At 31.0% G+C, this 24,384-nt stretch overlaps 1 protein-coding gene across 1 annotated transcript in view; it reads right to left on the bottom strand.

The window, feature by feature from the left end:
- LOC105364665 (neprilysin-21) overlaps positions 1 to 21,621 on the bottom strand; it is a 42,014-nt gene extending 20,393 nt beyond the window's left edge. The window contains exons 1-5 of the mRNA XM_011502650.1: positions 21,423 to 21,621; positions 17,741 to 17,968; positions 15,324 to 15,534; positions 6,041 to 6,148; positions 1,845 to 2,059 (exon numbers count right to left, since the gene is read on the bottom strand). Of these exons, the coding sequence (XP_011500952.1) occupies positions 1,845 to 2,059; positions 6,041 to 6,148; positions 15,324 to 15,534; positions 17,741 to 17,944 (738 nt within the window). The 5' untranslated portion in view covers positions 17,945 to 17,968; positions 21,423 to 21,621. The remainder of the gene's footprint in view (positions 1 to 1,844; positions 2,060 to 6,040; positions 6,149 to 15,323; positions 15,535 to 17,740; positions 17,969 to 21,422) is intronic.
- Positions 21,622 to 24,384: the final 2,763 nt, after the last annotated feature.

Here is a 24,384-nt window from a genome sequence, read left to right on the forward strand (position 1 = left end):
GAAACTATATATATCATAAAATATGTAAACGAGCTTTCTTTGACTTTTATTTTATTAGATATTTCGTACAAATCATATAATATACAAAATTACATCATATGAAAGCATAAACCTTTGTCAAATAACTTAAGCTTTTACTCTATTATATAGCCCTGCTATACACTGTATTACTATAGCTTCTATAAATTTGTTTCATAATAAAATTTCTTTTAAACTATTATTTATCTCTTACGTTTATATGTAATCTACTTAACATTTAAAAAATAGAGAAGAAAATGTAAAATATTTAAACAAAAAATAACTGAAAATTGATTTCTTCAATGGATTTTTATTTAATTCATATTAATATTATTTCCCAAGGACTTTATTAAATAACATATTGCAAATTCTTATTGTAAAATTTTTTGAAAGTAATTCAAAATATTTTATATTTAAAAGAATTGATGCTAATGTACAAGTTGAAAAATCTTTGAATTATATTAATGCATTACATTCTTACAATACATGTATCCGATACATTGGAAATAAATAAAACCGACATGATTGAAATTAAATTATTGTTTGTAAAAATCAATGTTTAATTAGTAAGTAATTCATATTTTAAAGTACACCAATCAATCGGGTTTATTTTACTATTAATGCTGTAAAAAACAATGAAATTAATAAAGGAGTAAAAACTATTTTAAGTAATAAAAATATATATTTACACTATAAATACATATAAATACACTAAAAATTATTTCTATTATATTATAAATTAAAAAATTGTTTGCGAATAAAAATATTATGGTAAAAGCATTTTTCTTAAGAATTACTTTCATAGTTGTGTATTATAAATTTATTTGTTGTATTTCATATTATTAATTTTAATACATTATAAATCTATTAAAATATTCGATTTAACTTGTCAAATATTATTAATAAAATCTGCAAGCTTTTCAATAAAATAATTTTTGGTCCTCCTACATACAATTTACTTACAATATTATGTTATACATTAATTAATAATAAAAATCAGTTACACTTGGATCATAATAAAAGTACGATATAATTTTAAGTGAAAGTTGAAAAAATTCTATACCATTATAAATGCTCTAATTTAGATTATTTATAATAATTTAGTTCTAGTTATTAAGTAATTAGACTTTCAAAGAATCTAATAATGTGAAAAATGTACTAATGTGCATTACAAAATACGAAAATTATTTTTATAAAAATATAAATTTAAATTACATTTATATTTCCTATGCATAAAATCAAACAAAAATTCAAAATATATATATAATTTAATGAGTAAGAATAAATATTTATATTTAAATAATAATAAATAATAAGTTAGTATTTTGCTATTAAAGAGATAAATTGTTAATTATAAAGATAATAAATTGTTATTTTAAATATTGATATCATTAATAAGGAATTTGTGAACTTTAACATCTAACATAACATAAAATGATCTATTATTTCATTTTTTTAATTATATATTAATTAAATAAAATTTTCACTTTATAAATAATATATAAAATAAAAAAACATACTAAACATTGTAAAATATTCAAATAAAATAAATCATAAAGGCCATACATGTAGCATAGAATAAATACTTTATTATTATCATAATTTATTTGCTGCTGATTTTTAATATTATACCAAAATTAAATGTAAAATAAGTTTATAAATATTACATATGAATTAAAATATAGGCTTTAAGAGTACTTAAAAATTTACATACAAAAATTTGTATTCAAAGTTCTTTTAAAAATATCTGAAGCTTGTTAATAAAAATTAATTAATTTACAGTGGAAATTAAATTAATTATGTTAAATAATTGAAATTAAACTTACTATGGGATTACTGAATAACATATCAGATTGATAGTTTTTTGGTAGATCCAAAAAAATAGCCGTTTTAGAATGGTCATATAGATCTGTGTCTAAATACATGTCCAAAAGTGGAGTACTAGAGATTTTTAAAAGTGAAGCAATTAAAGGTGTTATATCAGCCGGTCCTTCATTTTCTGGCAAAATATATCCACCTAATTCATCTAATAATCTATACACTGTAATGAATAGAATATTAATTAGAATAATTAATATTAAAATTATTCATTTAAAATACTTATTTATATCTTTAAAAATGTGTAAATATGTATTACTTTATAAAATTTGTAGAGTTTAAAATTATATATCTCCTTTAAAAATTACTCTTATGTGTAACTAAACTGTTTGACTTTCATTAAGCGAGTAGCAGAGGTTCAATTTTGGAAATTATTCAAAAGCAGTGTGAAAAATGAAAACATCGTACACATATATTCGAAATTAATATAAATACTAGTTAAAATGAAAGAAAATATATATATAGTATACTAAAATTATTTGTACTGATTTCTAAATGTATTTTATATTTACAATTTATTTCATAATATATATTTAATATACTATTCTAATTAATCATCGCAAATAAATTATATATTAAAGAATTTGTAATTAATATAGGTGTTGATAAAATTTTTTCCTGGATATAAGTTATCCAAATCGTTTTATGTAAAAAAGTTTTATCTTTCTTGTTCGGGATTGAAATAGTTGAAAGCGGAATTCAAAAGTGGGAGAGGTATAAGCTCCCGGACATTTATGTTTATAAAAACAATGTAGCGAATTCGGGAAATTTCCTATGCTGAAAACTGGAATATACGATTATAATTCTGAATAGCAATACCGATTAACCTTGCAAGGCTATATCCTACTGACGTCACAACAGAGTTCGGCATAGCAACGGACACCGGTGTGCTGCCGACGACGCAAGCTTCTACGAAAATATTTGAGCAGCGCTTGATGCGCAGCTCACTGTGCTAGGAACTTCAACCATCCAAACTACAGTCATCACTCACTGTAGCTATACAAATTAATCATTAAGTAACAAGAAATCTAATAAACCAATAGTGACGCCACAACGATCAAAATACGTTAAACTATATTCAAGAAGCGCCAGTGCAAGCATAATTTAAGAGTGAAATTAACGAAAGTATAACTCCAACACATATCAACGGATCAGAACATAGATAAACAGCGGCGGCTCATCACGCTCACATTAACAAGCAACGGGTACACGACGACGGGCTCACTATTTCTATCTTCAAGCTTTCAACCTACAGTTACCGCTCACTCTAGTTATACAAGTATTTAATCATCAAGTAATAAGCAATCTAACAAACCAATAGTGTCGCCACAACTATCAGAATCCGTTAAACTCATATTCAAGAAGCGCTAGTGCAAGCATAAATCAAGAGTGAAAATAACGAAATTATAACTAAAACACATATCAACGTATCTCAACATAGATACACAGCGGCGGTTCATTATGTACACTTAAACAGCGACAGCTCATCACGCGCACAAAACCAGCAGCGACCCATCACGTACACTAAACCAGCAGCGGCTCATTACGCACACTTAAACAGCGGCGACTCATCACATACACTAAACCAGTTGCGGCTCATTACGCACACTTAACAGCGGCTGCTCATCACGCTCACGTAAGCAGCAACGGTGACTACGCACGTTCCTTACAACCGCACCGACGGCTGAAGCAGCATCATCTCATTCGCTCCTTTAGTACGCGCCGGTTACACAGCGACACTTCCCGTGGAAATAAGGATAACGGCTCACACTACTGAGAGTACACACTCTCGTTAGCACGTAAAATAATTGAAGAAACTTCATACATAAGTTACTCATACTCTCCATTCATACACTACTGTTCGGATTTAAAGGGTTAGCTTATGGCTCGAACTGCCAATTCAATAGTTCAATGGATTAGTCTCTCGGCAGGATAATTTTAAAGGAAATCAATAACGGACAAGGCTGAAAAATATAATATATTTATTTTAAAACAAGGTTTAATGAGTGTAAACAATTATAATAATATTGCACTGTTGTGTAGAAATAAATAATTCTGTTGGATTATTCAAAAGATGTGTTCTTGTAATTCTTATGCTATGAAAGCGTCTATGGATATTACTGTGTTGCTTTGAGGTTATGCTGATGTTGTCAATGTCAGCTGATGTCGTCAGTCAATCATGCTTGTGAGGCAGCATGAGAAGATGGTAGTTGAATCAAGTATGCTTGATTGATGAATAGCTATACTTGATGTGGTGTCAGATCTTAAATGGAATTTATTATGTAATCAATTATGTCTTTAATTATGTAAAGGGGACAGCAGTAGAATCTAGTCACAGGAAAAACAATTAGAAGTAGTATTTCTAATTCGTGGAGGATTTGATAATCCGTATCTGTAGAGTCTATTAGTCGATCTGTGTTGGTCATGTGTAACCAATGTGTGTGAACCACAGTGACTCTTGCGTCAGCTGTTCAGGGCCTGCACGGCTCCGAAGTGTTCTTCGGACGAGCGCTAGTGTGCCCTGTTTGTGCTAGCGGGCCTGTACGATGTCGAGGGATCAGTTCGAGAGAGCGTAAGTGTGCCCGATCGACAATAGAGAGAGATGTGACTTGTTTATTTATTAATACAAAGATGTACCTGGTGAACTGCAGGTTGGATGGATTCGATGCTGTGTATGTAATGTTTCCCTTGATTACAATTCCATTGGCTTCACTGTAATCACTTATTAAAGAATTGCCGATTATCTTTTCTATGCACGCGGGTACTCTTTACTATGCTGCCGAAAATGTGGCCACGCGGCGTCTTTACAGTATACTATGCACTGACCGGCAGTTACGCTTGATGGAGAGCGAAGTGAACTTTACGAGTGAGCGTCGCCTCATGGCGCGTTGCGCTTAAATGTGCATGCGGCGTCTTCAGCGCCGGCAACAGTGTCGATGCGCGTCCCTTCCAGAAATTTTCCTTTGGCGTGAGAAAACGAAGCTTCTAGAAGTTTCGAAGGCGTCCCTTTTTTGTGAGTGCTGGCAGTAAATAATATTTCAAATCGTAAACTTGCTCGGACTTAACTACTATAACCATTCATTATTATTATATTATTATATTTAATAAAGGAAAGACAAGATACACTGTGTGTAGAATTGAATTAGTGTATTTGCCTCCTCCACTTGCCAACAACACCTTCACCCAACATCACCGGGAGGTTTTAAGTCTGATCCCAGACATTTCTATTTATTGAAAGTACAAATCAATCATTAATGATTAGCAATTATATATATTCATATGTATTAAACATTTTAATTTGCAATATCAACTTTAAGTAAGTAATAATAAGAAGCTAACAGTTTAATAACATAAATTTATAACATAAAGTTAAACTAACATTAGTCTTTTTTAACTACTCTTGAAAGTGAAAATATTTGTTTACATAAGAAATCCTCTATAAATACGATATCAGTTCATTTTTCAAAAATTAAAAAATTAATTTTTTTAGATCTTTAAATTACGTTATTAATTATGTACTTGTAATATTTTATCAATAAAATTATTTATATAAGAAATATATAAATGTACAATAATAGATTTATAAACTTTGAGATAATTGACATTATTATCAAATATTAAATTTGATTTCTTTAAGTATATTACAATAATTAACTAATCAATTATTTTCAATTATAAGCTTCTTCTTTATATAATTAACAAAACTTCATCTGTGAATAGCATTTAGCAACGTTCCAGTATATTTATTAAAATATATTATTTTAAATAAAATTGATAACTATTTATTATTCAAAACTTTAAAATATATTATTAATATCTTTTTTTTTAATATGAAGGTAATCTATGAATGAAATTTATGCTATTTAATGAAATGATCAAATAAAAATAAATATACGCATCATTGTAAATACTTAAATAATTGTTTAAAATGTATGGATTGTGTGAAGTAAAATTTACTATTAATTTATAGAATATCGAGTATATATAAAATAAAGTACTTTATAAATTACTTTTTAGTATTTTATATTATAAAGTATTTATAATACCATTCATAATTGAGAAATATTACATATATCAATACATATGTAAATATACAAATATCAAAATAATACATACAAATTTTATATAACAATGTTTCACCTACCAGGTGCAAAGTTTACAGGTTTTTCTTTGAATTCAAGACAGTTGTTATAAAACTGGCCAAGTTTAATGAATGCACCGCTTATTCTTCCTGTTTCATTTGATAGCATTCCTAAAATATTTGAAAAACAAGTTATTTATTTATATAAAGAAAACATCGCATATAATTAATATTACTTTATATAAGTGTAATGTTGATCGAATATTACTCTTAATCTATTAATAAATAATTTTAATGTTTTACAATATGAAATATAATATTTTAAAAAACCATTTATAGAGATATTTACTTTAATATTGTTCGGGATTGAAGCAGTCCCATGAATTTCAAACAAAAGAAAGGTCATTTACGCAGTCCGGCGTACCGCATGTGCGCCTAGACTGACCGCGCGTGCAGCAAGGCTGGCCACCACGTGCGCCTAGGCTGATCCGCACGTGCGGACCGAGGCGGGCACTCGAGAAAATGTTTACAAACAAAACTCGGCAAGTCCGAGCAAGTTTACGATTTGAAATATTATTTACTGCCAGCACTCACAAAAAAGGGACGCCTTCGAAACTTCTAGAAGCTTCGTTTTCTCACGCCAAAGGAAAATTTCTGGAAGGGACGCGCATCGACACTGTTGCCGGCGCTGAAGACGCCGCATGCACATTTAAGCGCAACGCGCCATGAGGCGACGCTCATTCATACAATCACTTCGCTCTCCATCAAGCGTAACTGCCGGTCAGTGCATAGTATACTGTAAAGACGCCGCGTGGCCATATTTTCGGCAGCATAGTAAAGAGTACCCGCGTGCATAGAAAAGATAATCGGCAATTCTTTAATAAGTGATTACAGTGAAGCCAATGGAATTGTAATCAAAGGGAACATTACATACACAGCATCGAATACATCCAACCTGCAGTTCACCAGGTACTTCTTTGTATTAATAAATAAACAAGTCACATCTCTCGCTATTGTCGATCGGGCACACTTACGCTCTCTCGAACTAACCACTCGACATCGTACAGGCCCGCTAGCACAAACAGGGCACACTAGCGCTCGTCCGAAGAACACTTCGGAGCCGTGCAGGCCCTGAACAGCTGACGCAAGAGTCACTGTGGTTCACACACATTGGTTACACATGACCAACACAGATCGACTAATAGACTCTACAGATACGGATTATCAAATCCTCCACGAATTAGAAATACTACTTCTAATTGTTTTTCCTGTGACTAGATTCTACTGCTGTCCCTTGTACATAATCAAAGACATAATCGATTACATAATAAATTCCATTTAAGATCTAACACCACATCAAGTATAGCTATTCATCAATCAAGCATACTTGATTCAACTACCATCTTCTCATGCTACCTCACAAGCATGATTGACTGACATTGATAACATCAACATAACCTCAAAGCAACACAGCAATATCCAAAGAAGCCTTTATAGCAGAAAAATCACAAGAACACATCTTTTGAATAATCCAACAGAATATTTATTTCTACACAACAGTGCAATATTATTATAATTGTTTACACTCATTAAACCTTGTTTTAAAATAAATATATTATATTTTTCAGCCTTGTCCGTTATTGATTTCCTTTAAAATTATCCTGCCGAGAGACTAATCCACTGAACTATTGAATTGGCAGTTCGAGCCATAAGCTAACCCTTTAAATCCGAACAAATATTATCAACAAAATGACATTCAAATATATATAAAATTAATATTTAGTTTCAATAAAAAATGTAAACAGTAGGTATATTTTATTGTTAATATTATTTATATGTACGAATTATTTATTATTTTTAAAATGAAGAAAATTATATGATACTTTGATCCAATAAAGTTTTTATTACGTATTTCAACATATAATAAAAACATAATTCTGATTCTATTATTGATTTATTGCAAGATAAAAAGCACTAAAAAACGTGAACTTACCAATTCTTTCATGAAATAATTTATGTGATAACCATCAGGCAAAGTTACACTAATCTATAAAACTGTGGGCTTTATATTTATTACATGGTTTTTGTTTGGAATTCCAGCCACCAGTATGATCGCAAATCACGGTGGGTGGATTAGACCGTACCAACGGTTTAATGGCGATGGGAGGGGGGGGTAGATGAGAGGTTAATGCATCAACTCAGAGTAAACACAATTGGTTTTAGTGACTTTTATTTAAGTAGTTGTTACAGTATTGTAGGTGTTCTTAATTGTGGTGAGAATTGTTGAATGTAGTGACTAAGCAGCTGATTATTAAGTCGAAACATTGTCTGGGAGTGCAAGCTTCGTAAGGTAATAATTTCGGATTCTAGCTTATAAATCAACGGAGTCTTTCTTATTCGACAGTCATGTGTCGTTGAGTCACGCTTGAATTATATTGGGCATTAGTCGGCTCGCAGAGCTTCGACGCTTACGGCTACGCTCGAATCGTACCAAGCGAGATTCGGCTCACGACTGATTACGCATTTGACTCGACGTTGGAATTGATTGATTGATATTCGGCTCGTGGCGGTGGTGGGGATTATTACGAATAGCTGTCGCCCTCCTTTGTGGTTTGATCAGAACCACTTTGTTGTGGCGTGTCCGGTAATGTCTCGCAGTACTAACTTTAGACTTAGGCAGGCGTCTACTGTCAGGATCGGCGTTCTCTTTAGCGGTCTTATAATAATCAAGTCGGAGGGCCTTTCTGATACAGTAGACGTGGGCCCAGAGTGATCATGAAACGTTTGTCCCGGGTGGCATGATCGCTAAGGTCTCGCTCTGCTAACAAGAATTAGACCGGGTCTATTAATAAATATGATAGGTTAGACGTAGGCCGAGGAGCGGTCACGAGAAAGTCATGAGGCGAGGGTTTACGACAAGTGTGAGTAATATCGATAGCTGGCCAGCAATAATAATAATCGAATAATAATAATATACCTTGCACGAATTCCTTCAGACGAGTTCGACTTTCACAGATATGACTGGCACTAATTTCACTTGAGTAATTGAACAAGACTGTTTTCTTCTTCATTCGTTGCTTCTTAAATATGATTGCGTACATTTAGCGTTGTAAATCTTGGAAGTTCTAGTGAATTCTCTGAAGGCAAGCTTTAGTACGTTCGAGAAGCTTCTTTTGTTGCTATGCGGACAAAGTGCGCGGCTAAATTTCCAGTGAATTTTTGTAACGTATAATTCGAATATTGCGCCTTAATCTAAATGTGATATATCGGAATCGTATTTTAACAAACAACAAATTCTTATTTTTTGTTGGGTGATTTAATCCTGAACAGTTTTTCATCGTCCTTTCATTTTATATATGGGTTGTATTTATATATTTTTAAAAGTGCATGTGATATATGTAACGTGATTAAGATTTAAGATTAATTAAGACTTTTTTTTATTTTAAATATGCTGAGGCCCAACACATCTATGCGTAAATCGAATATAACTTTATAATTTATATCGTATTTAAGGAATAATTTATAAATATATGTATCATAACAATAAAAATTAAAATTTAAATTAATATGTTCTTCAATTTTCAAAAATTTATATAATAATATTAAATTGCGTTGCAAGTTCTTATATACAATATATATATATAACTGCAGTATGATATGAACTAAAAATTATATTTATAATTGTTTAGGATTGGTTCACCCAACAATAAAATTAAATTCCATAAAATTGAAATATTTATAATTCGCAATATCAGAAAAATTCACCAAGAAAATTCTTAGAAACATTTAGAAGCCTTTGCCTAAGAAAGTTCTACAACTTATCCGCATAGCAACTACGGAGAAGTCTCGAATTGGCAAAGGCTTACGTTTCAGCAATTTAACAGACTATCCTAGAATTTAAACTGTCTCGGCACACGGGAACGCTTCAGCAAGGTAACACCAAAGGTATTAGTGCGAGACTCTAAGTCTGCGCGACCATATATAAAGAGTAGCGTACGTCGAAGAAATCAGTCTTGTTGAGTGAGTCAAAGTGAAAAAGTCACACCTATTAGAAGTTCTACACATCTGTTACGGGAATATGTGCAAGGTATACTATTTATTAATAGCATTTATTGTTGCCCAGCACAGAAATTATCGGTAAGCCCTCTGCAACTTCATTATTATCAGATCGCAACGAGGGCGCTGCCTGTTGCCTTGCGCCTTTCGTAACTAATTACCATACTATTGTTGCCAGGCGCATCTCGCTCGCGACCAGATTCAGCGAGAGTGATACTCACTCGCACCGCTACTGGGCGTCTCTAGTTGACATGCACCTTTAGCAAGGATAATCATGGGGTTTACCAACCATTATATTCATCCATTATATTCACTAAGAGACTGGTCCATATATCTCGCTAATGGAGCTACGACATTGGCCACATGTCTCCAGCGTATTTAACTCCCATCACTACTGTAAAAGGGTACCACTACGGCAATATGCCTACATACAGAGAGAGAGAGAGAGAGAGAGAGAGAGAGAGAGAGAGAGCAATTTCCATACTAATGCCATAAGGGCGCTACGATGACAACACGCCCGCAAATAAGACCAGTCTCACTTTGCACACGCAGACGTGCCCTGCAGTTTCTCTGCCAACTGTCAGGATCACGACGAGCTCCTCAATTCTCACAACTACCGGTGAAAACATTGATCAATTGTAAATTAAACTCAAATAAAAGTCATGAAACCCAATTGTGCTTGTACTGAATTAATCCATTAACTTCTCACCCCCCCCCTTTCCATCAGTAAAACGATGGTATGGTCTAATCCAACCACCTTGGTCTTCTGATCACCGGATGACTGGAATTCCAAACAATAATTATAATTTATTTGTATTTATTTACAATTATTAATTTTTAATAATGAATCTTAATTAAAAAGTGGTTTGCATTAAAAATATTTTACTGCATATTGTCATTATTTGATTATTTGTTTTATTCTCATGATTAAATATTTAATACTGTAAACTAAAACTCCGTTTATTGAAAAGAAATATTTAATTTCTTCTTAAAAAAAGTGTACTTTTAAAATTTATTAATAAATTACGAAAAATATAATTTTTCTTTTAAATTGATCGATAAATTTATGAATTACTATTTGACTTAATACTAATACAATATAGTTCTACAAATATAAACTAATCAAATTATATTTATTTAATTTAATTTTAATAAAAGTTTGTTAAATTTTATATATATTTTTACTTATTATAAAATTAAAACATACTAAATAATAATTTATGAATCACTAGTCATATTTAATAATAGTACTATTATTTGATAACAAAAGTAATATAAGTTCAAGTATTAATAAAAATGTAATTCTTAATCATTTTTACTATTTTGTAAATACTTTAGTTATTATATAATATACTTTAGAATTTTTAATTCAGTTCAAAGACGAAGATATATAAACGATTTATAATAAAATTTGACCATATATTTGTTAAATAATTATTTTAGCATTTCTACAATTAGATTTTTGCTTTCTTTAAATAATGCAAAGATTTAAAAACCGACATGATATTCAGATTAATTGTCAAAATTAATGTGTCCACGATTGGAGCACTGAACATGAAAATTTCAATTCTACAAATTTGTAATCGTTATAGCTCATAATATCGTAAACATTGACTCATTGTCCGCATAGCCACTACGGTAGTAGTTTCCAACCGGCGAAGGCTTGCCTTCCGACAATTCGAAAGAAATTTCTGGAACTGAAAATCTAACGTCACGCGGGAAACTTCGGCATAGCAACACCCAGGCATTGTTGCCAGACTAACGACAACGCACTCGCATGTATTAAGGGCAGCGCGCGTCGAAGAGAAACAGTTTTGTTGAGTGAGTCTAGAGCAATTTGTGCAAGCAATTGCAAGCAATACTGCTAAGGGGCGCTACTACTACCAAGCACCCTCAGCAGTACAAGTCTTCCCGATCATATCTCGGCGAAGTTCTACGCCTTTTCTCCACGCCTCCGTCAAGAAGGATCTGTGCAAGGTATACTGCTAATAAGTAATTCTCATTTATATTGCTACGGGGCATCGCCATTTGCCATGCGCCCCCAGCAAGACCAGTCTTCCCTTGCAGACCCGGACGAGACCTTACACTTTCTCTCTACCAACTGTCAAGACGACAGGACGATCTCAACAACTCTCAATATTACCGGTGAATCATTTTACATATTTGTAATTCAACCTAAAATAAATGTCACGAAAATCAATTGTGTTTATACTGAATTGATACATTACCCTCTTACTCATTCCCACTTTTACACTAGTAAAATGGTGGGTATGGTCTTGTTCAGGATTGAACTACCCAGCAATGAAAAATTTATTGCTTTATTTAATATGATTCCATTATGTTCGATTTTAAGGGTTTGTTTTATGGCTCTAACAGCCAATTCAATAGTTCAGTGGATTAGTTTCTCGTCATGATAACTTAAAAGGAAATAACAATTGGAAGGGCTGAAAAATATTATGTATTATGTATTTTTAGTAAAAACAATGTTTATTATTTGTTAAATATTATAATAATATTGCACTGTTGTTGAGAGAGAAGATTATTCTATTGTAGTAATGAGGGTGTTTCCTTGAAAGTTGAGGTTATGCTGATGTAAACATTAGCCTGTGTAGTCAATCATGCTCACGAAGTAGCATGAGAAGATGCTATTTGAATCAAGTATGCTTGATAGGTGGAATAACTATATTTGATAGAGTGTAAGATGTTTTGATGTAAATTGGTGCGTAATCAATCATGTTTTTAGTTATTTATGGGAGCAGTAAAAAGCCAGTCATACGCACAATTCATAATTACAAGTCTTCGAGTATTGAAGGCTTGATGAAAATGTATTTATTGTCGATTCTTCTATGAATTGTTGTCTGGATTTGACAATGTAATTGACAAGTTGCGCCAATTGTATGGACTGTTTGAGGGACTGCACGATGACGAAGTATTAGTTCAAGAGAGCGTACTTTATCACCTGTCGACTTCTTGAAGATGAGTTTTATGAAACTCAATTTGCTCGTGTGCGATTAGCTTATTTAATAATATAAAGAGATGTATCTTGTAAACTGCCGACAAGGTGTGTTTTACTGCGTAGCTGATGTGTCCCTTTTGATTACTATTCCAAATGGCTTCACTGTAAAATCACTACCTAATCTGCTGATTTCTTTTTGATAATCCACGTATAATTCTAAGTAGGCTGCCGAATATGCGGCCACGTGTCGTTGTCATAATATATTAAAATACTGAGTAATAATAACAGCTGAGTGAATGCGAGGTAGAATAACAATGAGCTTATAAGCACGAAGCTGAAGGCTTGGTTATTCCGTGGCGGCTCTGTTGAAAAAACCGACCGTTCCATGACGGTCCTGCTGAGGGCAGACCGAGACCCGTGTGCCATGGCTTCTACTGGTAGATGGTTAGATCGGTTCACTATGATCGGTTCATTGTGGGCGGGTCACGGCAAGAGATGCTTAGCAGGAGAGTTGTTTAGCAAGAGAGCGAGGCACGCCGCGTGCTTGCCTTAGATATCCACGCGGCGGCTCAGTTAGCTGGCAATAAAGCATCGTCGTTGCTTCAATGGAATCTTACATGAGGCGTAGAAAAAAATCTAGAAGTTTCGAGAATTCGACGAAAGAAAAAATAGAGTGTAATACCGACAGAAAGTTTCGGGCGATGTTATTACCTGAAGACCATATAAACATTACGGGCCATTTGAAACCAAAACATAACAAGTATACGAAAAAGTATCTTCCAAGTGTTTACAGAAATCTGAGATCTAAAAGGCCGGCGATGCCGACAATAGACGGTCTTGAAACTGGCTTCAATTTCAAACACATTACATTTATATATATTATTAATGTGTAATATTTGAAGTATTTGCCACGAAAATTCTCGATTAAATTTAAACCTTATGCTGTATCCGCATAGCAACAAAGGAAGATTCTCGAATCTACTGAGGTTTGCTTTCCAAGAATTCACCAGAGTTCCCAAGAATTACAACGCTAAATGTACGCAATCATATATCAGGAGCACCAGACGACGGAGAAAATTAGTCTTGTTGAGTACGTCAAGTGAAACTAGTGCCAGTCATACCAGTGAAAAGTTCTACCCGTCTACGGGAATCCCTGCAAGGTATACTCATTTATTTACATTAGTAATTATCTATTGAGGGCGACGACATAGACTGGCATCTCCAACAAACTAGTTGTATCACATATTATTATTGCAACTTGATTCTTATCAGACCGTTGAAGAGGGCGCCGATACTGTCTGGTGGCTCCCGCTACACTATCATTACAACGGCACAGCACCGGCATTATCTGGCAGGCCTCAGCAAATTGATTATTGTCAAACCGCGGAAGACGGCGCCGATACTGTTTGATAGCTACAACCATACTATAATTACTGTTGTGTTTCGCTTGTACATTAAAGCTCCGACAGTTACTGTTATGTTTCGCTAGTACATTAAAAAGCGCCGACAGCATGAAAAGACCACTCTCACCTTGCACACCCGAACGACGTTCTACAGTTATTGACAACTGTTAAATTCATGAAGAGCTCAACAATTCTTCTAAAGATTGGTAACAACAACTACCAATGTAACATAATCTTAAATAAAAGTCACTAAAACCAATTGTATTTATACTGAATTGATGCATTAGGCTCTCACTGCCCCCCCCCCCCATCTCCATTAAACCGGTGGTACGGTCAAATGCAACCACCTTGGTCTTCGGACCATTCTGGTGGCTGGAATTCCAAAGAGGTCTAATCCAATTACCTTCGTCTCTCGAGTGGAATTCCGAAGATAATGTAAAGATATTTTACTAGATAATGATATTTGTATTTTTATATTCAATAGTTCACTGTAAGATTTACTTCATATATTTTATCTACTTAAAAATAAACTAAAATGGGCATAATGTATAAATCCCTAAATAGTCATTTGAATCAAATTTATTATTTAAAATATCTAAATTCCAATATTGAAAGTTTTTGAATTTATCTATCCAATTTATTTTTGTGTTTATTATTATTAATATTAATATTTACAAATATTCACTTCTTATATGTGCTAAGAATGTTTAATGTACATTATAGAATTGCTTCACAAGCAATATCAAAAGAAGAAATAAAATTATTTCCCTTATATATTATATTATTTAATATTTTATCGCTGTGATATATAACTATTATAATAATTTAACGGATTTCATATACAAACTTATTTATTTACTTATTTTAAAAACCCTGTGTCATAATTGATTATCAAACTCTTATAGAATAACTAACAAAAATTATAACTTACTTTGAATTTGACTATCCACTTGCTTCTGAAGTAAACTAAAACTTGAAGTTGGCTCATGAGTTTGAAAACTTCCACAGGCAAACTGATAAAAATCCTTGCAAGGATCAATATCTCGTTGCATAGAAGACAACATACGGCGTGAAGCTTCACGACAGGCGAATGACTCACAGACTCTCTCTTGTCCATCTCGCTTCCTATGACAGGATTCATCCTAAATAATAGAGTAAGAAATTTAATTAAATCTTAAGTACTTAACATTACATTATATCAATTATTAATTATTTATAATAATTTGTCGCCCGTCCTAGCGGATGCTTGGGAAGGACTTAAGTGGAAGGGCTTTAGTTTAATACAATGTGCGTTTATTCGTTAAATATGGTTTATTATGGTTTATTTACAATTACATTATTGATGTGTTGGATTTATGTAATGGAAGCGTGTATACTATGTTCAATCACGACGATTCAGTCACTTGGAACTGATCATGTGATGAATAGCTTACCTACACGAGATGCTCTTTGATGATGGTGATGATGTCGTTGATCTTGTATGGATTAGCAACTGATTATGGACATTCCTTATTAGTGAGTATGCTATGTGCTATATTAATAATAGCGTCGTGCAAATCTTATAAGGATTAGCAATAATTTATGCCTTAAACTTGTTTTATTCACAGAGATACAGTAGCCTTGACATAATTCTGTGATGAATGATTCACCATCACGAATGCTCCGTGTTGATGGTGATAATTTGGTTCACCAACCCGTATGCTCCGTGTTGATGGTAATGATTTGTTGCTGATTTTGCAAGAATCAACTATGAATTGTGCATACTCATTGATATAAGTGTGTCTTGTTATGTTGGTTGTAGCCTGCATTATGTTGATATGAAGGAGATTGTTTCAACGCTATTATCTTGTAGCACAGGATAATTGACGCGTCTTCCTTCTATGGTGGCCTTACCTTAAGAGTGTGTGGTGCGTAGCTTGTTGGCCGAACAGCCCCTCATGGATGAATATCATGACTGACTGGATTACTGACTAAAAATCTACTGCTTCGTCTCGTGGTGTGCTTGCTTTAAATATCCACGCGGCAGCTTACTTAACTGGCAACAATGCATAGGTGTTGCTACATAAAACTTTAGAAGATTCGAGAACTCCGGGAAAGCAAAGCTTTAGAAGATTGGAGAATTCCAACCAACGTTGCTATGCGAAAACCAGATAAACATTGTGGGACGTTCGAGAATGAAGCTTTAGAAGTTTTGAGAATTCTGGGAATCAGATGTTTACAGAAATTCAAGAGCTCGAAGACTTATTAATACCGAGAGCCTAAGGTCTTGGAAAATACTCCAATTCCGAACATCATTTTATATATTCATACGGCAATTAGAAGATATATCACTTAATGTTTTTTTTAATGTATAATTTCAATTTAAAAACAAACAAATAAATATACAGTTATGAAGGTCATATGACTTTGAAACTTTTAGAGATAAATTTAGCAAATTGTAAATTATTTTTCATTTCTATTAATTATACATCAATTATTAAATAAATTATTACATTGACACTGCAAATGATTGTTTAATCCACTATAATATACATATACAGAATATGTAAAATGTGCACAAAATAATAGTACCAATGAATATAGATACGTATATGACATAATCGCAAAAAATATAAACAGCAATTGTAATTAAATTACTGTTAGCCAAATTATACATATACAACGGATTTGTCCACCACCATTGCCATCTAATTTTTAAATTTTTAAATTAATTTGCTACTGGTTCTACTTCAATATAATTATTAGATTAAGAAACATATTAGTAAGCCAAAATTTAGTTTTTATTAAAAAAAATAATAATAACAAAAAAAATAAAAACAAGAAAAGTAAAGATTTATATTATTTATGCTTGTTACAATATCAAAATTGACAGTGAATAATCTATGTTAAATATTTTTATTAGCGATACACGAATAAAAGTGTATTATAAAAAAATTCATGACAAAAACTAATAAAAATTATTATTTGCACAAATTTATAATAGATTTTTATTTCTTTTGAAACAATAGTGCTATTAGACATTCATAATTAATTAAAATAAATAACATAAAATACATAATATATATTATTCTGAAATAACATTCTAGAAATATATAATAATTCATTATGAATATTTTTTTACTGCATATGTATAATATAGATTTTAATTAAAATAAGATTTTTAGTATAAATTAATATTAAGTAATATAATATCCTTCTATTTATTTTTATAGCATTTTTATTTAAAATCATATTACGCGCATTTATATCATTTTATAAATATAATTATATTTATTCTTAATTCAAAATATAATTCAAATTTCAAATAAACAATAGTTTTTTGCTCGATATTTCAAAATAATTACTAACCAATGTTGAACAGTCACGTAGATGTTCTCCTTCAGGTAATGTCGTAATAAGAAAAAGTACAGGACTGGTAACCAAAAGACTTGTCACGAGTAACATAGCAAAAGTAAGAAATGCTTTGTGTACAGCCTTACTATGCCGCAGCCAGTAACATGGCACACAGCATATCCAAGTATTAAGTTGATTTGATCGTTCAATGTGTACCATTGGTTCCTCGAGACCTTGTCCATCCTTAAAATAAATTAAATTTTCAAAAAGTCATTATATTACAAAAATTATTGAAATTTGCCTATATTAATTTTTAGAGAAATAATTAAATAAAAATAATAGAAGAAGAAGTAAATATTATACAATTATTTTTATTTTATATAACCGATTTTTTTTTAAATTATTTAATGGGATCTAATAATGTATTACTACTGTTATCAACATGTACTCTTCTATTTGTTTTCATTTAAATATTTCTCTTCTTATTTAATTGCATTTTTAAATAATTTTGCACAATTAAATAAATCTTATTGATGCTTATAGTTATGCTTATATTAAAATATATGACTACCTGTATTTCATTTATTTATTTGCAATATGTTTATAATTATATGTATATGATTTTATATATGCAATTGTTTATGATCAATAACATGATCATAAAAAAGTTATCATAGTAAATATTGATAAAATTATCAATATTTTTATAGCTATTTATCTACTTAATATGACAAGCTTTCATGCGTTATTCTCTCTGAAGTTCCGAAATTATCCACTCCAAAAAATTACATATATTGATCTAACTATTAGAAACTAATGAACTGAAATAATAACTTTACGTTAGTCTATGTCAAATTGAATTTTAAATTATACATTGAGTATCAATATTTATTGATTCTTGATTATCGAGTCAGCAATGTTTATTATTCATTAAAATGAAATCTCAAGTTTGCGTAACACTATATTCTTTCTCTTCATGGTATAAACATTGTTCAATTAATTTCTGGTATTCGTACATATTCATTTTAATAAAGATCTACAGATTTCGGGCGCATAAAATTCATACAAACTGTACTGTCTAAAATATACAAAAGTACGTAATAACCTGTATAGATTATTTCAAAGTCTCCTCAAGTCCACTCAAAGTCTCTCGGTTTGATTAGCACTCAATGTGTTTGTTCAAGAATGTAAGAAAACTCCCAGCTCATTAAACATCTGGAAAATTCGAGATAAGAGTTCCGAAAAAGGCGAACTCTCAATACTCGAGAAATAACATTCAAAACGCGCCTCGGATTAACTAAATCTAAACAATTCAGTAAAACTTCGAATATCTAAAGAAAATACAATTCATAAACACATCTGGCGAGAACAAGGTTCCAAGTGTCCAGCAAAACAAGTCATAAAACTTCTGGCATAATCAAGTCATAAAAATATAAGCAAAAACCACTTCGTCTTACATCCGAAAAAAGGGATATTAAAGGCAACACTGCATGCATACGCTGTTGTCAAACCCTGCTACATGTGGCTCGGATAGTGAAGCGAAAATGTGCCAAAGAAGTCCCCCTCTCATGGTGGGAATGCAAGTAAGAAGCGCTCTGATTGGAACCGTCAATAATGAAAGGATCAATTCGATTGGAGACGCCCAAAAAGAGGCGCTCTGATTGGAAACGCCAAGAAGCATGAAATTCATAAGGGCCACGCGGTGGCCGAGAGAATGGCTTCAAGAAAGACGCCAGCAAGACGTACACAGAAATCTCTTGTCACCAGAGAAGCCGGCAAGGCTGCTTCTCCAAGGGAACGCCAAATAACAAGAATGTAGGCATACACAGTAAAGACCGATTAAGAGACAAAGTTTAGTCATATCCAACTCATAACAAGTGCAAGATAAGTGCAAATCAAATCATACACTCGCAGCAGTGCAAGACAAAGAAAAAGGAACAAGTAAATAGTGGTGCACAAGGCACAACATAGTCACAACCTATAAGGAGCCGTTCGAGGCAAACTCAGCAAACAATACGAGGTATAGCCAGAAAAACACAAAACATACACTACAAGCTGTCGCACGAGGCATAACCTGCAGACATCACTAGCTACCATCAAGAGCACAAAATCTGCAGAACTCATAAGGTAAAGTTTCATTCCTTAATAACGATAATGATATACAATATGCCTCATAAGGTAAAGAACTGCAGAGCGACCAAGCGCACACAATCTGCAAACGCATAAGGGGCAAGTTTAGTTTCCACAAGATAGACTTACGAGGCACCGCACGCGGCAATATCTGCAGACTAAGATGAAGTGCCACCAAGAGCACATCTGCAGAGCCTTCAACGTAAGCAATAAGACAATACCCAGGCAAATTCAAGCTACTGCCACGTGCTACTGCACAAGGAAGCACAGGAGTTTTCGACCTTGTTCTTCTACGTGTATAACACCACCACCACGTGCATTACATATAGAGAACCAGAAGGCTACGCCCTTCTACCTGTACATGCAACGCACATTACAGCTCTGTGGCAATAGTAATACAAAACGCAAGAAACGAAGGCATTCAAGCATAAACTAAAATCATTATAATACAACCAATGCAATTATCGCAATAAACTAAAACAAATACCAAATCTATTTATTATTGGATACATGCACTATCCTGCCCACTGGCCCGCAATTCTCCCTTCCACCATCTGGGAGTTTACACCTAACTCTAGATATGTGGCCCTGCTAGCCAGGTACTCTATTTTTAGATAATGTTGTACATAATTCTATATACGCTATATAGAAATATGATATGCCCTTTTTTATTATTGGAAAATAATGTACAATATCTAATACTTCACTACACCAATACGTCTGTCATATTTATAAATTAATAATTATATTTATTCGTAACTATCTGGAAGTGAATATTTTTGAAAATATTTTATTTCCAAAATATCTTTTTATAAGTTTCGCTCAAACAAGTCTGTTTATACAAATACTAACCTACATAAAATGCTCAACAACATTTTAAAATACAAAAATATATCCAGCATCAAATGTTATCAAATTTTAAATTAATATATTGTAATTTTTTTCTTTATCTTATATCAATCCTATTCATTTACTCAATTTAATTATAATGCGAAGTCTATATTCTCGAGCAAATTTATCGTGAGTACTTAATCGTGAACTCTATTTTTTTTTATTTATGATCACCATTTTAAAGTAACAGAAATAGAAATAAGATTTCTTAATATTTTGTTAATGGCACTATTGGTATTATTCATCTAGACGTTTTACTATGCTTTGAATACTTATTCTGAAACGCCAAAAACTATAAGGGTATTTTTTATAATTGGAACTGGTATTGAACGAAAATCAGTGATATATTAATTATATATATTCATACTTATTTTAGAACATAATATTTTATTATTGTATATCTGCTCCTGATATTCACATATTCAGTATTATGGAGAGTTATTGTTCTGTTAATCAATCAAATTTTTTATATATCTTTAAATATGAAGTGTTCCATATTTTTTTCATGGGATATGTATTTACACGTAGTGTTTCATTAGTGCTTTTAAAATTTAGAAATATTATTAAATATTGAAAAAGTATTTCGGAGATTCCTTATTCAGTCCGTATGAGCATTGGAGCAAAACAAAATTAGAGCTTTTTTCCATACTTATGTGAATACATGAAAAATGCTCACCTCATATGATTGTCCGGCTCCTTGATCACGCGGTGTTTGATGCTGCTGCTGATGATGATGAGCATTGTTGGGGGCGGCATTGGGCTGGGGTTGACCCACTGCAGATCCCAACGATATCCGGACGGCACACAGACTGCACGGGCTCAAAGGGCGGTGCACACCCTGTCCAGGCTGAAAGTGTAAGGACAATGGAGGCTCTAGGGACTCTGTATACACTTTAACTCTGATTCACCATGCACAAAGCCACATTTCCCAGGTAGCTCTAAACCTTCTATTTTAAGAACTACTGATGCCGCTTGCACTGTATTATCGATCGAGTAAATACGATATTTTTGTGTGGATATTAGCACATAAAAAAATGCCGATTAAAAAATTGTAATTGTGATTGCTGTTTTTCCGTAAACTCTTTTGTTAATTACTTTTAGATTCTGAACACGGGTTGAATAAAGTACATATGTTTCACTGTTTGTTATATTAGATTCCAAAATTATTTCCACATCTTCAAATTGATATAACCAATACATTATTTATGAAAATTAAAAAATGAATTTTTTTAATAATCATTCTTTTAAAATAGAGAAGTAAAATTATTTGAATATTATATTTTACACACAAATTAATATATATTGACATAAATGTATCGTTGGAAAATTCGTTTGGAAGTTATTATATAAATGCGTATCAATTGTGAAAATGCCCATTAATCTATATAAAAAGTAAATATTAATTTTTCTGATCAAATTGATTTTTATTTAAATATATTTAAGTGTTATTTATAAATATCTCTCTAAATATAAAGATAATTATTATGTAAAAAATATTATACTTAACGTTTAATAGATGTGGTATAATTTTAATGTATTTTTGTAATAATTTCCTTTTATAATCATAATATGTATTGGAATATATATAAATAATACAATTATTTCCCTTTATTTTTTGTTTCTAATTTTTAAGTAATGATGTATTAATAGAATTTAAATACATTGTTAATGTATATAAATATTTTTTAATTTATATTCAATAATTCTTTATATATAAAACATGATTATGTCAAAGTAGATAAGTTGTTATTAGTAATGTATTACACCGTACTATTAGTTATGAAATATAAATATCGTAAAATTGAATACTTATTGTACAGTTTATAAGTAGATTATTGATTGTACTCAGTCCATGTAACATAAATAAAACAACTTAAAATAACTTAATGGATCAGTGGATCATAAATAATAATTTTCAATAATAATTTACATAAAGTTTTAATGAAATATAAAGTAAATTATGTATTAAGTATATATGTGGATTAAATATATTTTCAAACTTTAATTAATATTTATTGACAAAATTAATTTAATTCAAATAACTTCTTTGGAGCTGTTGTAAAATGAAAAATACTTTACAGTTAAATTTATTGTGTACTGTATAAAGATTTTTTGAAACATAGTAAAAATAATTTTATATAATTATCTATCAAATATTCTTCAACTATATTAATTATATAAAATATGCTTTGAAATTTTTATTTTATTATTATAGAATATATATCATATCTTTATGCATTTTTCATTCGATTATAATATTTTTAATTAAGAATTATTTTGCACATATAAGTTCATTAGCTCTTATTTCACATATGTATTTTGTTTTTAAAATTTTTAACTTTAAATCATTACTCTTTTTGAAAACGAAAAAAGATGTACTTTATTTTGTTGTTATCTATAGTAATTTTTATAATATTGTATAATATTAAATTATATATAATTTTATTTTATATATTATATTATATTATATAAATTATCAAAACTAGGAATGATTGAAATTTATAATTTAATTTTATATTATATATAAAATAACATAAATGATATAATTTTTAAGTCATTTTTATCTATACACTATTTATCGAAATAAATATATTCTGTAAATTATAGAAGGTCAATTCTTTGTCAAATTATAATATTTATAATTATTTAATAGATTTACTTTGCTTACTTTACATTAAATTTAAAGATACCAATTATTACACAGCATATCCTAATGGTTTTAATCGATAAAAGTGTTATGAATTTACCAATTTATGTAGCACATTGTGTAAAATATGAAAGACAATATGATTGTTATTTCATATATTTATGTGATTCTTATGAGGAAAAGCATGAAATTTATTAGAAATAAAACATAAATATAAATTGTTAACTCGAGTACATCAAAATATTTATTACATAAACAATAAGAATGAAAACAAATAAATATGCAAGGGGACTCATTTAAGTTGTCAAGCTTTTTTCTTTATTAAATTTGTTTAAAGATAACACTTTCTCATTGCTAATGTATAACTTGTAGAAACTTAAATAAAATTACCCCTTCTTAAATAAAATACCCCCTATAAAAAACCCCTTCTCGAAATATTTTCGAAATATAATATAGAATTGTTTTATTCTGATGAAAAAAATTTAATTCTTGATGAATAAATTTAAGAAGAAAAGAAATGGCAAAAACAATTGTATTTAATTATTTTGCAATGATATCTAATAAAATTGTAAGGGACTTACTGTGTTTTTCAAATAGCAGGATGCTTTAAAATTGGTAATAAAATTAAAAAATAACTATTTTTAAAGCACTGGGAAAGTCTAAAAGAAGAAAAGAAATAATAAATTAATTGGTCTAATATAACTTTCCAAAGGAATGCTATAATCAAGTACAAAACACAGACTCAAGTTAATACGATACGAAAATGAAAAATAAAATGAATGTCTGACGTGTAATAAATAACTGATTTCTAACATGTGAAACTACTACAGAATGGTTTGTTACAACAGTAAAGAAAAAAAGATAGATGATAGTACATGCGATGACTCCCACCATACTGTCGCTTGTACTTACGCGCAAACTCAGTTGTCTAAACCTGTGTTACAGATAGTAAATAATGCTTGCAATAGTTTCAAATTCGATAGCAACGGAA

Source organism: Ceratosolen solmsi, unplaced genomic scaffold (assembly GCF_000503995.2).
Source record: "Ceratosolen solmsi marchali unplaced genomic scaffold, CerSol_1.0 scaffold15, whole genome shotgun sequence".
Lineage (NCBI taxonomy): Eukaryota > Metazoa > Arthropoda > Insecta > Hymenoptera > Agaonidae > Ceratosolen > Ceratosolen solmsi.